This window comes from Schistocerca cancellata, chromosome 2 (assembly GCF_023864275.1).
Source record: "Schistocerca cancellata isolate TAMUIC-IGC-003103 chromosome 2, iqSchCanc2.1, whole genome shotgun sequence".
Classification (NCBI taxonomy): domain Eukaryota; kingdom Metazoa; phylum Arthropoda; class Insecta; order Orthoptera; family Acrididae; genus Schistocerca; species Schistocerca cancellata.
This window is the reverse complement of record NC_064627.1, coordinates 1,095,186,128-1,095,200,737: the sequence shown is the minus strand read 5'-3', so window position 1 is coordinate 1,095,200,737 and position 14,610 is coordinate 1,095,186,128. Positions and strand designations below refer to the sequence as shown.

The following is a 14,610-nucleotide window of genomic DNA, read 5'->3' as shown; positions in this document are numbered from 1 at the left end:
GAGGGTCACTCCAAAAGAATGTGCAACGCGTTCTCCAAAATCCCTCATTTATTCTACATCTTTGCTATTCTCGGAGGTCATAGAAACATTCTTCTCACTTGTATTGAAATTTAGTTCAACCTCTTTCCACAAGCAGCGCAGTCATAGCATTCCGTCCATACGTCTGTTGCACTTGATGTTTGAAGCAATGGAGTGGTCCTGTGTCATGAGAACTAGACAAACATTCACGAGAAATTGAAGGTGTAGGGACATGACGCTGTTAGTAAATCATGAAATTCTGCTAGACAAGCTCAAGTATTGTGGCATGAGTGGGACAGTGCACAAATGGTTTAATTCGTACCTAACTGGAAGAGTGCAGAAAGTTGAAATAATTAGTTCTCATAATATGCAAAGATCTGCACATTCCTCAAACTGGGGAACTATCAAGAATGGGGTTCCACAAGGGTCAGTCTTGGGTCCTTTGTTGTTCTTAATATATATTAATGACTTGCCATTCTATATTCATGAAGAGGCAAAGTTAGTTCTCTTTGCTGATGATACAAGTATAGTAATCATACCTGACAAACAAGAATTAACTGATGAAATTGTCAATACTGTCTTTCAGAAAATTACTAAGTGGTTCCTTGTAAACGGACTCTCACTGAATTTTGATAAGACACAGTACATACAGTTCCGTACAGTGAATGGTATGATGCCATTAATAAATATAGACCTTAATCAGAACCATATAGCTAAGGTAGAATATTCCAAATTTTTAAGTGTGTCCATTGATGAGAGATTAAATTAGAAGAAACACATTGATGATCTGCTGAAACGTTTGAGTTCACCTACTTATGCAATAAGGGTCATTGCAAATTTTGGTGATAAACATCTTAGTAAATTAGCTTACTACGCCTATTTTCACTCGTTGCTTTCATATGGGATCATATTTTAGGGTAATTCATCACTGAGGAATAAAGTATTTATTGCACAAAAGCGTGTAATCAGAATAATAGCTGGAGTCCACCCAAGATCATCCTGCAGACATTTATTTAAGGATTTAGGGATATTCACAGTAGCTTCTCAGTATATATACTCTCTTATGAAATTTGTTATTAACAACCAAACCGAATTCAAAAGTAATAGCAGTGTGCATAACTACAATACTAGGAGAAAGGATGATCTTCACTATTCAAGATTAAATCTAACTTTGGCACAGAAAGGGGTGAATTATACTGGCACTAAAGTCTTTGGTCACTTACCAAATAGTATCAAAAGTCTGACAGATAACCAACAAGTATTTAAGAAGAAATTAAAAGAATTTCTGAATGACAACTCCTTCTACTCCATAGAGGAATTTTTAGATATAAATTAAAATAAAACAAAAAAAAATATTTAAAAAAATAAAAAATAAAAATAAAAACACAAAAAATGAAAGAGTTGTTACATTAACTTAAGTATGTTGTTAAATTAACTTAATTATGTCATGTATTGGAAAATTTGACTCGTTCCACATCATTACGAAATATCGTATTCATGATCCATGGAACTAGTATTAATCTAATCTAATCTAATCTAGTCGCATTGTAGTTCGTCGGGCCAGCAGGTTACCGGGCGACAGTGGGGACCTCCAGCGCGGCGGCAGGCAAAGCACTGCGCAAACTCCTCAAAATCCGTAGTGTACTCGCGATGTAATTTTGGCTGACAAACGCATAACAGTGAACGAATTGTCAGTCTGAGGGGGAATAGAACAAGCGAGTGTGTGCAAGATATTGAGGTAGTTCAAGCTGAAAAACATTTGCACCACGTAGATTCCAAGAATGTTGACTGACGTCCGCAAAGAAACACAGAAGACAGTGTACACCAAACTTTTGAGACAATGCAAGAATTCTGGAGGTGACCTACGTGCAGCAAATGTGACAGGAGATAAAAGCTGGTTCCATTACTTTGCACCAGAAATGAAGAGGCAATCGATAGAATGGCATCGTGAAAAGTAGTTACAGGCGGATAAATAGCGCCTTCTGCAGGAAAGGTGATGGGTATTGCGTTTCTTGATTCAAAAGGGTTATTGCTTATGTAAATGATGCCACACGAACCACAGTAAATTCTGACACATATGTGGCAAACCTCTAAAAAAATTAAAGCTTGAATGTGTTGCATAATGATGCAATGCTGTTACATGACAACACGCTACCACATTTCTGCGCGAAAACCACCACGAAGATCACAAAGCTTGGATGAACAGCACTGAATCTTCCGCCCTACACCTGTGATTTCCACTTCTTTAGTAAAGTGAAGGAATACCTTATGAAGGGCCGAAATACTGACTTCGGACTTCTGAAATTTTCCCTCGGTGGAAGATCATAATTCAGTCCCTCCTTTCCAGCATCGTACGAGCAACAAGATGCTAGATACTGAAACAATCAGTCGGAGAACAGAAAATCAACTACACTCGCTTAGTAGTGGAAAGTATTCAGGACCAGATGAGATACCTATAAGATTCTACAAAGATTATGTGAAACAATTTGCTGCCTTTCTAGAAGCAGTTTGTCGTAGATCCGGAGTCAGGGATTTTCTCTGCCTCGTGATGACTGGGTGTTGTGTGATGTCCTTAGGTTAGTTAGGTTTAAGTAGTTCTAAGTTCTAGGGGACTGATGATCATAGATGTTAAGTCCCATAGTGCTCAGAGCCATTTTTTTGTCGTAGATCTCTGGAGCAACGAAGGGCATGCAGCGAATGGGAAAAAGTGCAGGCCATTCCCGTTAGCTCGTAGTACACTTGACATTATTATAGGCTTATACGACTAACGTCAGTCTGTTGTGGAATTATGGAATATGTTGTATGCTCAAGAATTATGAAGTTTTTTGAGAAAGTAAATCTCCTGTATAAAAAACAGCACGGATTCCGCAAACAGACATCCTGGGGAAACTCAGCTCGCTCTGTTCCTCCATCAGATCCACCGCGCCGTGGACAACCGCTCACGTTGTTGACGTGTTCCTTGATTTCAGGAAGGCATTTGACACCGTCCCGCGCTGCCGTTCAGTGAAAAAAATACCAGCTTATCGAGTGTCGGAGCAGATTTGCGACTGGATTCAAGACTTCCTTGCAGACAGAAGTCAACACGTCACTCTTTATGGAATAAAATCGATAGATGTAAAGGGAATTTCTGGAGTATTCCAAGAAAGTGTGATATGACCGTTATTGTTTACAATGTTTGTGAATGATGTAGTAGCAAGAGTCAGATGATCTAAAGACAGTTCGCAGATCATGTGGTTGTCCGTAATAAAGTAGCAAACACCAGAAGACAGTATCGATTTTCAGAATGACCCGCAGACGATTGCTGAATGGTACAGGCTCTGGCGGTTGAACTTGAACGGAAATAAATGTAACATACTGCCCATACATAGGAAAAGAAAGCTACTTCTGTACAACTATACTGTTGTTGACAAACTGCCGGAAACAGTATCTACCATAAACTAAGTGGAGTTACCAAATAATATAAATAGTAGGGAAAGCAGATGCCACACCGAGATTCACAGGAAGAAGCTTACGGAAATTGTAACTCATCGACGAAGGAAGTGACTTACAAGGCGCTTGTTCGACCGATTCTCCAGTATTGTTCATGTATAGTAGCAGGTAGCACTGATAGAAGAGACAGAGAAGATCGAACGAGGAGCAGCGCGTGTCATCACGGGGTCATGTAGCCGGCACGATAACGTTGCGTAGATACTCATCAAACTCCAAAAGAGGCGTTATGCATCACAAAGAGGTTTACTATTGAACTTTCAAGTGAGTACTTTCCAGGAAGAGTCGGACCACATATTACTTCCTCCCACATAAATCTCCCGTAATGACCTCGAAGAGAAAAGTCGAGAAATTAGAGCCGATACAGAGGCTTGCTGACAATCATTCTGCTCACGCGCTATTCGCGAATGGAACAGGGTAGGGGGTACCAGAAGTACCCTCCACTACAGACTATTAGTTGCCTTGCAGAGTATGATATAGATTTAGATGTAGATCAGGGGCGGGCAGGAATCCTGCACGTGTGCGGTGCACTTGCACGCGTGCAGTTAACAGGTGTTCTGCGTGCACACAGGGGCAAGCTGGCCACCCGCTTCTCTCCCCTCCACACCATAACTTCTGTCTGCTCCTTCCTCTGTAATGCGTTTTGTTTCCTAGTTTGCTTTATTTAAATGAAGGAATAAGGTTAGTAGGAGTGCTTGAAAGAAATCATGGTTTGAAAGAGTACCTATTACCTATGATACGTTTTATTTAACTATCACAGGTGGAGTTTACAATGCGTTTAATATCTGGAACAAAATTTCTACATACAGACAAGCGCAAACAGTTACGTAAATTTTCATCACTGATATTTGCTCTTAACCAAAACTTATTATCAGCAAATGGTTTTCCAGCTCTCGCTATATTAAGCCCAATCTTATAACTTGCACTTACCGCTGGGCTATTATTGTTGTCGTCCTGAAAAATTGAAAACAGTGCTCCATAAAATGTTAAATCAGTTAGATGAGAGACATGACGAAAGAAAGTCGTAGACCTCTCCTGACAACAGCAACTACAACAGATTTATGTAGTATCGTCAGATCGCTCTTCTTAAGCTCAGTCAATTTCCCCATCCACTCAGAATCCGACAATAAATTGTACTCGTCCTTGTGAAATTTATTATAATGGCCTTCAATACTAAACTTCCGCTGACCAGCGAAAATACTGCCACATATTAAACATTTCGAATTTTCACGTTTTTGCACAAAGAAAAAATTATTCTCCCATTACTTTTTAAAATATAGCAAATCTCCGCTTCTCAGTTTCCTTGTTTCATTCTGAATCTTCAGGTTCTTGAAATACAACGTTCACTACGTAGTGGTCGCTTCGCATAAACGTCTGCAGCTTAGCCTGGCACTACATTGCCGCAACCTGCCGGCGCCTGGCTGTCGCCATAGGCCCAGTCGACGACTGCACGCGAGCAGCATACGTGCAGCGCTGTGCGCTCATGAGCCGCGTGCAACGTTTGCCCGCCCCTGATGTAGATGGAATGAGATTTGAAGATGACTCCTTTGTGAAGGCTTTAAACAGTGACCCAAAGTGCTGGTCCTGACTTCTACTGTATGGGCCTTATTTTTACGGTGATGTAAGGAGGTTGAAAAAGACAGAGATTATGTGGGAAAATGTCGCTTTGTCTCTCAAGAATGTCTAGACATACTGTAAAAATATCAAAAGCACGGAAAATAAATTGGATGTTTGAAAAAACATTGCTAACTTTTTGGAGTGACCCTCGTAATAATAGTCTCCATGTTTCCGTAGCTGTAAAATAGGACCAGGTGCTTGTTGCTTCACACTCGGCGAATGCTGATTCATGTAATGGAGGGTGAGGGAACTGCCAGCAAGCTGAAGCCAAGCTGGATGTAGACCGAGTTGTGGGCAGCGAGACGCAAGGAAGTGGGTTCTTCACACGCTTGCATTTCTCTACTACACGTTAGTGGAAATGTTCGCTGCCTATGGGCTCTGCATCCGTCCATAAAATTAGAAAACTATTTTTATCACGTAGAGAATAAAAATTATGTCTTATGCAACTGAATGATTACTTTGCTTCTAACCAAACATGTTTTACTTATTCATTCTAAACATCAGTTGTCTACAATTTAAAGCAAATTATTTAATTATAGTTATTCTATTAGGAGATCCGTAGGTCTTGGTAGTGTTACATGGAAGTTTAGTCCCAAACTGTCCGATAACCTATTTTGTACACTACTGGCCATTAAAATTGCTACACCAGGAAGAAATGCAGATGATAAACGGGTATTCATTGGATAAATGTATTATACTAGAACCGACATGTGATTAGATTTTCGCGCAATTTGGGTGCATAGATCCTGAGAAATCAGTACCCAGAACAACCACCTCTGGCCGTAATAGCGGCCTTGATACGCCTGGGCATTGAGTCAGAGTTTGGATGGCGTGTACAGGTACAGCTGCCCATGCAGCTTCAACACGATACCAAAGTTCATCAAGAGTAGTGACTGGCGTACTGTGACGAGCCAGTTGCTCGGCCACCATTTACCAGACGTTTTCAATTGGTGAGAGATCTGGAGAATGTTCTGGCCAGGGCAGCAGTCGAACATTTTCTGTATCCAGAAAGTCCCGTACAGGACCTGCAACACGCGGTCGTGCATTCTCCTGCTGAAATGTAGGGTTTCGCAGGGATCGAATGAAGGGTAGAGCCGCGGGTCGTAACACATCTGAAATGTAACATCCACTGTTCAAAGTGCCGTCAATGCGAAGAAGAGCTGACCGAGACGTGTAACCAATGGCACCCCATACCATCACGCCGGGTGATAGCTAGTATGGCGATGACGAATACACGCTTCCAATGTGCGTTCACCGCGATGTCGCCAAACACGGATGCGACCATCATGACGCTGTAAACAGAACCTGTATTCATCCGAAAAAATGACGTTTTGCCATTCGTGCACCCAGGTTCGTCTTTGAGTACACCATCGCAGGCGCTCCTGTCTGTGATGCAGCGTCAACGGTAACCGCAGTCATGATAGTCCATGCTGCTGCAAACGTCGTCGAACTTTTCGTGCAGATGGTTGTTGTCTTGCAAACGTCCCCATCTGTTGACTCATGGATCGAGACGTGGTTGCACGGTCCGTTACAGCCATGCGGATAAGATGCCTGTCTTCTCGGCTGCTAGTGATACGAGGCCGTTGGGATCCAGCACGGCGTTCCGTATTACCCTCCTAAACCCACCGATTCCATATTCTGCTAACAGTCATTGGTTCTCGACCAACGCGAGCAGCAATGTCGCGTTGCGATAAACCGCAATCGCGATTGGCTACAATCCGACATTTATCAAAGTTGGAAACGTGATGGTACTCATTTCTCCTCCTTACACGAGGCATCACAACAACGTTTCACCAGGCAACGCCGGTCAGCTGCTGTTTGTGTATGAGAAATCGGTTGGAAACTTTCCTCATGTCAGCACATTGTAGGTGTCGCCACCGGCGCCAACCTTGTGTGATTGCTCTGAAAAGCTAATCATCTGCATATCACAGCATCTTCGTCCTGTTGGTTTAATTTCGCGTCTGTAGCATGTCATCTTCGTGGTGTAGCTATTTTAATGGCCAGTAGTGTAATTTTTTATACAGATCCAAGTTGTCAGTCAAGTCAGACCATTAATGCTGCATGATAGCAGCATACAATTTTTATTAATGGAAATGATTGCATTCATAATTATTTCTACATCTGTTTTCCTCTTCTCTTGTTATTTCAGCAAACTAGGAAGCTTTTGGCTGGTTCGCGAAAGGGAAGTTAACTTAGGGGACTAGAAGAGCCGTAAAATTGTTTCGAGCTGAAATCCATTCTCTACACAGGTAAAGAGTAGGGGAAAACAGTCGGTAGTGTCCACTCAGCAGTTGCGTTGAGGAGGTTGTGGAACACGCCACAAAAATTGTATTGTGCAGGAAGCGAAAAGGAATCTTTTACAGCTAAGAGAAGAATCTGAAGGCTGCATGACAACGCAAGCCTTTGTAGTGTGGTAGCAGTCATTAAACCGTGTCTCTGTTTGGCTCATCATAACTATTTCAGTAGAAGGGGTGAGTTCAAATGGTTCAAATGGCTCTAAGCACTATGTGACTTAACATCTGAGGTCATCAGTCCCCTAGAGTTAGAACTACTTAAACCTAACTAACCTAAGGACATAACACACATCTATGCCCGAGGCAGGATTCGAACCTGCGACCGTAGCAACAGCGCGGTTCCGGACTGAAGCTCCTAGAACTGATCGGCCACAACGGCCGGCATGGCTGAGTTCCTGCATGTGTGTACCTGCTGAGCTTCTGGTTGGCCATGAATGAAAAGTTGTCACGTATTGAGTGAGACTTTCTACCTTCTTCCCCACACTACGCTTTACTGGTTAACCGTGACAAAGCCTGCAAGAGCAGGAAGTTGCTACACTATCTCAGTAACCTATCATTGGTCAGAACTCTTGACGTCTGCTTCAGTCGGCTGATGTGATTCCGACACCGGAAGAGAAAGCTAAGTTTTCTAAAGGGAAGTCGAAACAGACTTGTATCGGTGAAGCCACAGACGACACGTGTTCCAGGTCTTGAGGCATAACGTTAGGTCTGAGGACTGCAGAGAAAGCTGTCTCTGTCTTAGAGCAAAATACAGAGGCTAAACTTACAATTTTCAGCCACTAGTTTTGGCGTCTTCTGTCCTCTCACAGATTAACAGTGCTAAGCATATGCTGTCTCTGTAGCCGCCGACTGAGGGCGAGTGTGAAGTCTGCTAATTTACATCGGGGTTTCATATCACACTTTCAGTTTTCACAGCCAGCTAGCTGCTAGTACACTTGGGCAAGAGTAGCGGTGTTCGTGCATGCTCGTCTGGCACTTTTCTTTGAATCACTAAACTTTTCTTTAGTCAATGGCCGTATTAGCAACATAAGTTCAAGTTGTGCTTTTATGTATCCAGCCACGGATGGTAAGGGCATATTTCGTATTTGCAATCCACTGTCGACCTCTTAAATGTTCACAATTTTGGATTAAGTGGATAAATCATTTTTATATGTTTTGGTAATAGACCAAATTGTTATAATGATCGTTAGTTTTCTTTCATAATTTGATGGATACCTCCACTAATATGCCCATGTGAGGTGTGGTATCAATACTTTCATGCTAAATTTGGCCATCCCTAGTAATTTTCACTTTATAAGTTGTGCAAGACTTAGACAAAGCTTTTGACAATGTTGACTGGAATAATCTCTTCCAAATTCTGAAGGTGGCAGGGGTAAAATACAGGGAGCGAAAGGCTATTTACAATTTGAACAGATGGCAGTTATAAGAGTCGAGGGACATGAAAGGGAAGCAGTGGTTGGGAAGGGAGTCAGACAGGGTTGTAGCCTCTCCCCGATGTTATTCAATCGGTATATTGAGCAAGCAGTAAAGGAAACAAAAGAAAAATTTGGGGTAGGTGCTAAAATCCATGGAGAAGAAATAAAAACTTTGAGGTTCGCCGATGACACTGCAAGTCTGTCAGAGACAGCAAAGGAGTTGGAAGAGCAGCTGAACGGAATGGACAGGGTCTTGAAAGGAGGATGTAATATGAACATCAACAAAAGCAAAACGAGGCTAATGGAATGCAGTCGAATTAAATCGGGTGATGCTGCAGGAATTAGATTAGGCAATGAGACGCTTAAAGTTGTAAATTAGTTTTGCTATTTGGAGAGCAAAATAACTGATGATGGTCGAAGTAGAGAGGCTATAAAAGTGTAGACTGGCAATGACAAGGAAGGCATTTCTGAAGAAGAGAAATTTGTAAACATCGAGTATAGATTTAAGTGTCAGGAAGTCGTTTCTGAAAGTATTTGTGTGGAGTGTTGCCATGTATGGAAGTGAAACGTGGACGATAAATAGTTTAGACAAGAAGAGAATAGAAGCTTTCGAAATTTGGTGCTACAGAAGAATGCTGAAGATTAGATGGGTAGATCACATAACTAATGAGGAGGTATTGAATAGAATTGGAGAGAAGAGAAATTTGTGGCCCCACTTGACTAGAAGAAGGGATCGGTTGGTGGGGCATATACTGAGGCATCAAGGGATCACCAATTCAGTATTGGAGGACAGCGTGGAGGGTAAAAATCGTAGAGGGAGACCAAGAGATGAATACTCTAAACAGATTCAGAAGGATGTAGGTTGCAGTAGGTACTGGGAGATGAAGAATCTTGCACAGGATAGAGTAGCATGGAGAGCTGCATGAAACCAGTCTCTGGACTGAAGACCGCAACAAGTTGTGCAAATTTCTTTATTTTAAATTTGTATGATTTTATGGAGAGCTTCCCGTATCTGCAGGCCGCTGGGGACTGGTTCTATAGCATCTTATGGGTATGATAAAAAGCGCAACTTCTGCCAAAACAGTAACCTACTTAAATTATTTAACTATATGCAAATATATGATCCCGGAAAGCGATGTGCTGACCCCAGGCCCTTCCTATCCACCTCCTCCCCCGATGATGACACGGCGGTGGGATGGTCCCAGTAGGCCACTTGTCGCCTGAAGACGGAGTGTTTTATCATCTACTCTCATGTTTCTATCCTTTTCATGTGTCCATGGGTTCGTTTGTATGCACTAGTTGGATACAGCATAAGTTTCCAGTTGGTAGGTCACATCTATTTATTACAGTGCATATGACCTTTCCGGTTGCACAGTGATCTTCCTCATTTCCTGTAGGGTTGGAAGGGTTGGCTGAGTGCTCACAGAAACTGTAGTGGGCGTGTGTGTGTGTGTCCTTTCTATTATTTATTACTTTCTTTTTAATTATTTTATTTTCATACGTTATAAATAATTTTAATTACTAAATTAATATTATTATTTACAATGTAAGTTACGAATTAGCGTCAATATTATCTTTTGCTATTTTTTTCATTTAACATATTTTCAGTTGCATCTGTTGTCTTCTGTAAGAAATACTCTTCCTGGAGACTGAGCATTCCCTTTCTCTTGTTATTATGGCATGCCACTGTTCATTATCCTTCCATGCTCTTTGTATCTGATTTTAATATTTCATGCTGATATATATTTAAAGTTGCAGCAGTTACAGTTTACTGCACATATTACTGTACTATTATATTGATATTTCTCTTCTATCATAGTTATTAATTTCTTTTGTATTGTGCTATTGCTCTTGAAGAAAATATTAATCGTATATTTTTTAAGATGTTACTAATTTATTGTGTACGTTGGTTGTGGTCCACCATCCTGTTGGCTACTTGTGGTTTTACTGTCCTAGAAACCACTTACCACATGACCTCATGACAGTAACAAACAAATAGCCGACCGGCATCGCCGTTTCCAAGACGACCATTCTCAGGCGTCTGACTATAACAATCTTCCCCTTGTCAGACTCGCTTAAGTTGGTAGATTTCCACATTTGTGGCCCCTATAGTCCATAGAATGTTTCACTGTTCTTGTGTGCTCCGCTTGCGTACGTTCCTATCACGTCTCATGCCCGCAGTGCTACCATGCAGCGTTCAATCTCTTGCATGGTAGTGGTCATAATGTTTAGGATTATCAGTAAATCACTATTATGAATTTGAATATTTCGTTCCCACGTATTTTTAGACAGTTCTTCTCTGCCTTTTAATTCTTCTGAAGCATGGACAGACATCGTTATCTCTTAAGATTTCTGCATGCAAATACACTACTGACCCTTAAAATTGCTACACCACGAAGATGACGTGCTACAGACGCGAAATTTAACCGACAGGAAGAAGATGCTGTGATATGCGAATGATTAGGTTTTCAGAGCATTCACACAAGGTTGGCGCCGGTGGCGACACCTACAACGTGCTGACATGGGGAAAGTTTCCAACCGATTTCTCATACACAAACAGTAGTTGACCGGCGTTGCCTGGTGAAACGTTGTTGTGATGCCTTGTGTGAGGAGCAGAAATGCCTACCATCACGTTTCTGACTTTGATAGCCGGCCGTGGTGGCCGTACGGTTCTAGCCGCTTCAGTCCGGAACCGCGAGACTGCTACGGTCCCAGGTTCGAATCCTACCTCGGGCATGGATGTGTGTGATGTCCTTAGCTAGTTAAGTTTAAGTAGTTCTAAGTTCTAGGGGACTAATGACCTCAGATGCCAAGTCCCATAGTGCTCAGAGCCATTTGAACCGACTTTGATAAACGTCGGATTGTAGCCTATCGCGATTGCGGTTTATCATATCGCGAAATTGGTGCTCGCGTTGGTCGAGATCCAATGACTGTTTGCAGAATATGGAATTGGTGGGTTCAGGAGGGTAATACGGAACGGCGTGTTGGATGCCAAAGGCCTCGTATCATTAGCAGTCGCTACGGTCGCAGGTTCGACTCCTGCCTCGGGCATGGATGTGTGTGATGTCCTTAGGTTAGTTAGGTTTAAGTAGTTCTAAGTTCTAGGGGACTGATGACCTCAGATGTTAAGTCCCATAGTGCTCAGAGCCATTTGAACCATTTGAACTAGCAGTCGAGATGACAGACATGTTATCCGCATGGCTGTAACGGATCGTGCAGCCACGTCTCGATCCCCGAGTCAACAGATGGGGACGTTTGCAAGACAACAACCATCTGCACGAACAGGTCGACGACGTTTGCAGCAGCATGGAGACCACGGCTGCGGTTACCCTTGACGCTGCATCATAGACAGGAGCGCCTGCGATGGTTTACTCAACGACGAACCTGGGTGCGCGAAAGGCAAAACGTCATGTTTTCGGATGAATCCAGGTTTTGTTTACAACATCATGATGGTCGCATCCGTGTTTGGCGACATCGCCGTGAACGCACGTTGGAAGCGTGTATTCGTCGTCGCCATACAGGCGTATCACCCGGCATGATGGTATGGGGTACCACTGGTTACACGTCTCGGCCACCTCTTGTTCGCATTGATGGCACTTTGAACAGTGAACGTTACACTTCAGATGTGTTACGACCCGCGGCTCTACCCTTCTTTCGATCCCTGCGAAACCCTACATTTCAGAAGGATAATGCACGACCGCATGTTGCAGGTCCTGTACGGGCCTTTCTGGATACAGAAAATGTTCGACTGCTGCTCCAGATCTCTCACCAATTGAAAACGTCTGGTCAATGGTGGCCGAGGAACTGGCTCGTCACAGTACGCCAGTCACTACTCTTGATGAACTGTGGTATCGTGTTGAAGCTGCATGAGCAGCTGTACCTGTACACGCCATCCAAGCTCTGTTTGACTCAATGGCCAGGTGTGTCAAGGCCGTTATTACGGCCAGAGGTGGTTGTTCTGGGTACTGATTTATCAGGATCTATGAACCCAAATTGCGTGAAAATTTAATCACATGTCAGTTGTAGTATAATATATTTGTCCAATGGATACCCGTTTATCATCTGCATTTCTTCTTGGTGTAGCAATTTTAATGGCCAGTAGTGTACATCAAAAACGTGTGAAAAAATCCGAAGGCAGTCATCTCGGTGCATCTATTTGAGCGCCCAATTCTTGCTCTGCAACTGGAGGCCGGAAAATTTGCACGGTGCCCAGCGCTACTCGCCCGCACTGATACTCTTTTTCTGTCGTTCTCTTTTGCTGCTTCCAGTGACTTCTTCTTTCTTTTCAGAGCTACGAACGAATGGCAAGTGACAGTAAGTGAATTGTCTGTGAGTGCTCGTTCACTTGTGTTTGTTTCGATTTTCTCCAGTATAACGGGGCTTTGTTGCAGAGAGAATTCCCATCCGGACTCTTTCTATACTGTGTGCCATTCGCTGGTCCCCAGATGAGCCGCAGCTGCCGTTCTCGTACGTGGAGGTGTCTTCGCTGCCCACGGCGCACGTGCACTGGTCCCCATCGGCCGCGGAGGGCCTCTACTACAGCGTCGTGACGCTGGTGGACGGCCGGCAGGTGGAGGCGCGCGCGGTGCCGGCGTCGCAGGCGTCGCTGGCGCTGCCTCTGGGGGAGGCGTCCGGGGGCGGCGGCGTCAGGTTCAGCGTGCGCGCCCTGCAGGCCGGCGGCGGCGCGCTCTCCCTGCTGCCCAACTGCAGCCTCTGTGACGACGGCCAGCTCGCCGAACTGTCCAACTGCAGTCTCTGCGACAGCTTCCGCACGCCGCCGCTCACGCTGGGTGAGTGCAACGCAACTGCCTCACACTGTACACTCGGATTAAATGGCTCTGAGCACTATGGGACTTAACATCTATGGTCATCAGTCCCCTAGAACTTAGAACTACTTAAACCTAACTAACCTAAGGACAGCACACAACACCCAGCCATCACGAGGCAGAGAAAATCCCGGACCCCGCCGGGAATCGAACCCGGGAACCCGGGCGTGGGAAGCAAGAACGCTACCGCACGACCACGAGATGCGGGCATCACTCGGATTAGATTAGATTACATTAGATTAGTACTTGTTCCATACATCATGAATGCGACAATTCGTAATGCTGTGGATCGTGTCATGTTAATAAAGCGGGACTATACAAAGTATTACATTACACAAAATATTACATATATATATATATATATATATATATATATATATATTCCGCAGCTCGTGGTCTTGCGGTAGCGTTCTCGCTTCCCACGCACGGAGTCCCGGGTTCGATTCCCGGCGGGGTCAGGTATTTTCCCTACCTCGTGATGACTGGGTGTTGTGTGTCTTTCATCATCATTTCATCATCATTGACTCGCAAGTCGCCGAAATGGCGTCTACTAAAAAGGACTTGCAATGGGGCGCCGAACTTCCCCACATGGGGCCTCCCGGTCAACAATGCCATACGATCATTTCATATATATATATTGCCCCATATATATATATATATATATATTTCACCACCCCCTACCACATATATATCTGGTGGGGGCTGGGGAAATTACCCACTTAATATATATATATATATATATTTCACCACCCCCTACCATATATATATCTGGTGGGGGCTGGGGAAATTACCCACTTAATATATATATATATATGGTGCGGGGGGTGGGGAAATTACCCACTTACTATATCCAAAAATTCACCTAATGAGTAGAAGGAGTTGTCGTTCAGAAATTCTTTTAATTTCCTTTTAATTGCTATATGGCTACCTGTCAGACTTTTGATGCTAATAGGT

General features: G+C 43.4%; 1 protein-coding gene across 1 annotated transcript in view; it reads left to right on the top strand.

The window, feature by feature from the left end:
* LOC126161243 (uncharacterized) overlaps positions 1–14,610 on the top strand; it is a 157,176-nt gene that overhangs the window by 12,886 nt on the left and 129,680 nt on the right. Inside the window, exon 2 of the mRNA XM_049916983.1 lies at positions 13,276–13,620. Coding sequence (XP_049772940.1) covers positions 13,276–13,620 — 345 coding nt within the window. The remainder of the gene's footprint in view (positions 1–13,275; positions 13,621–14,610) is intronic.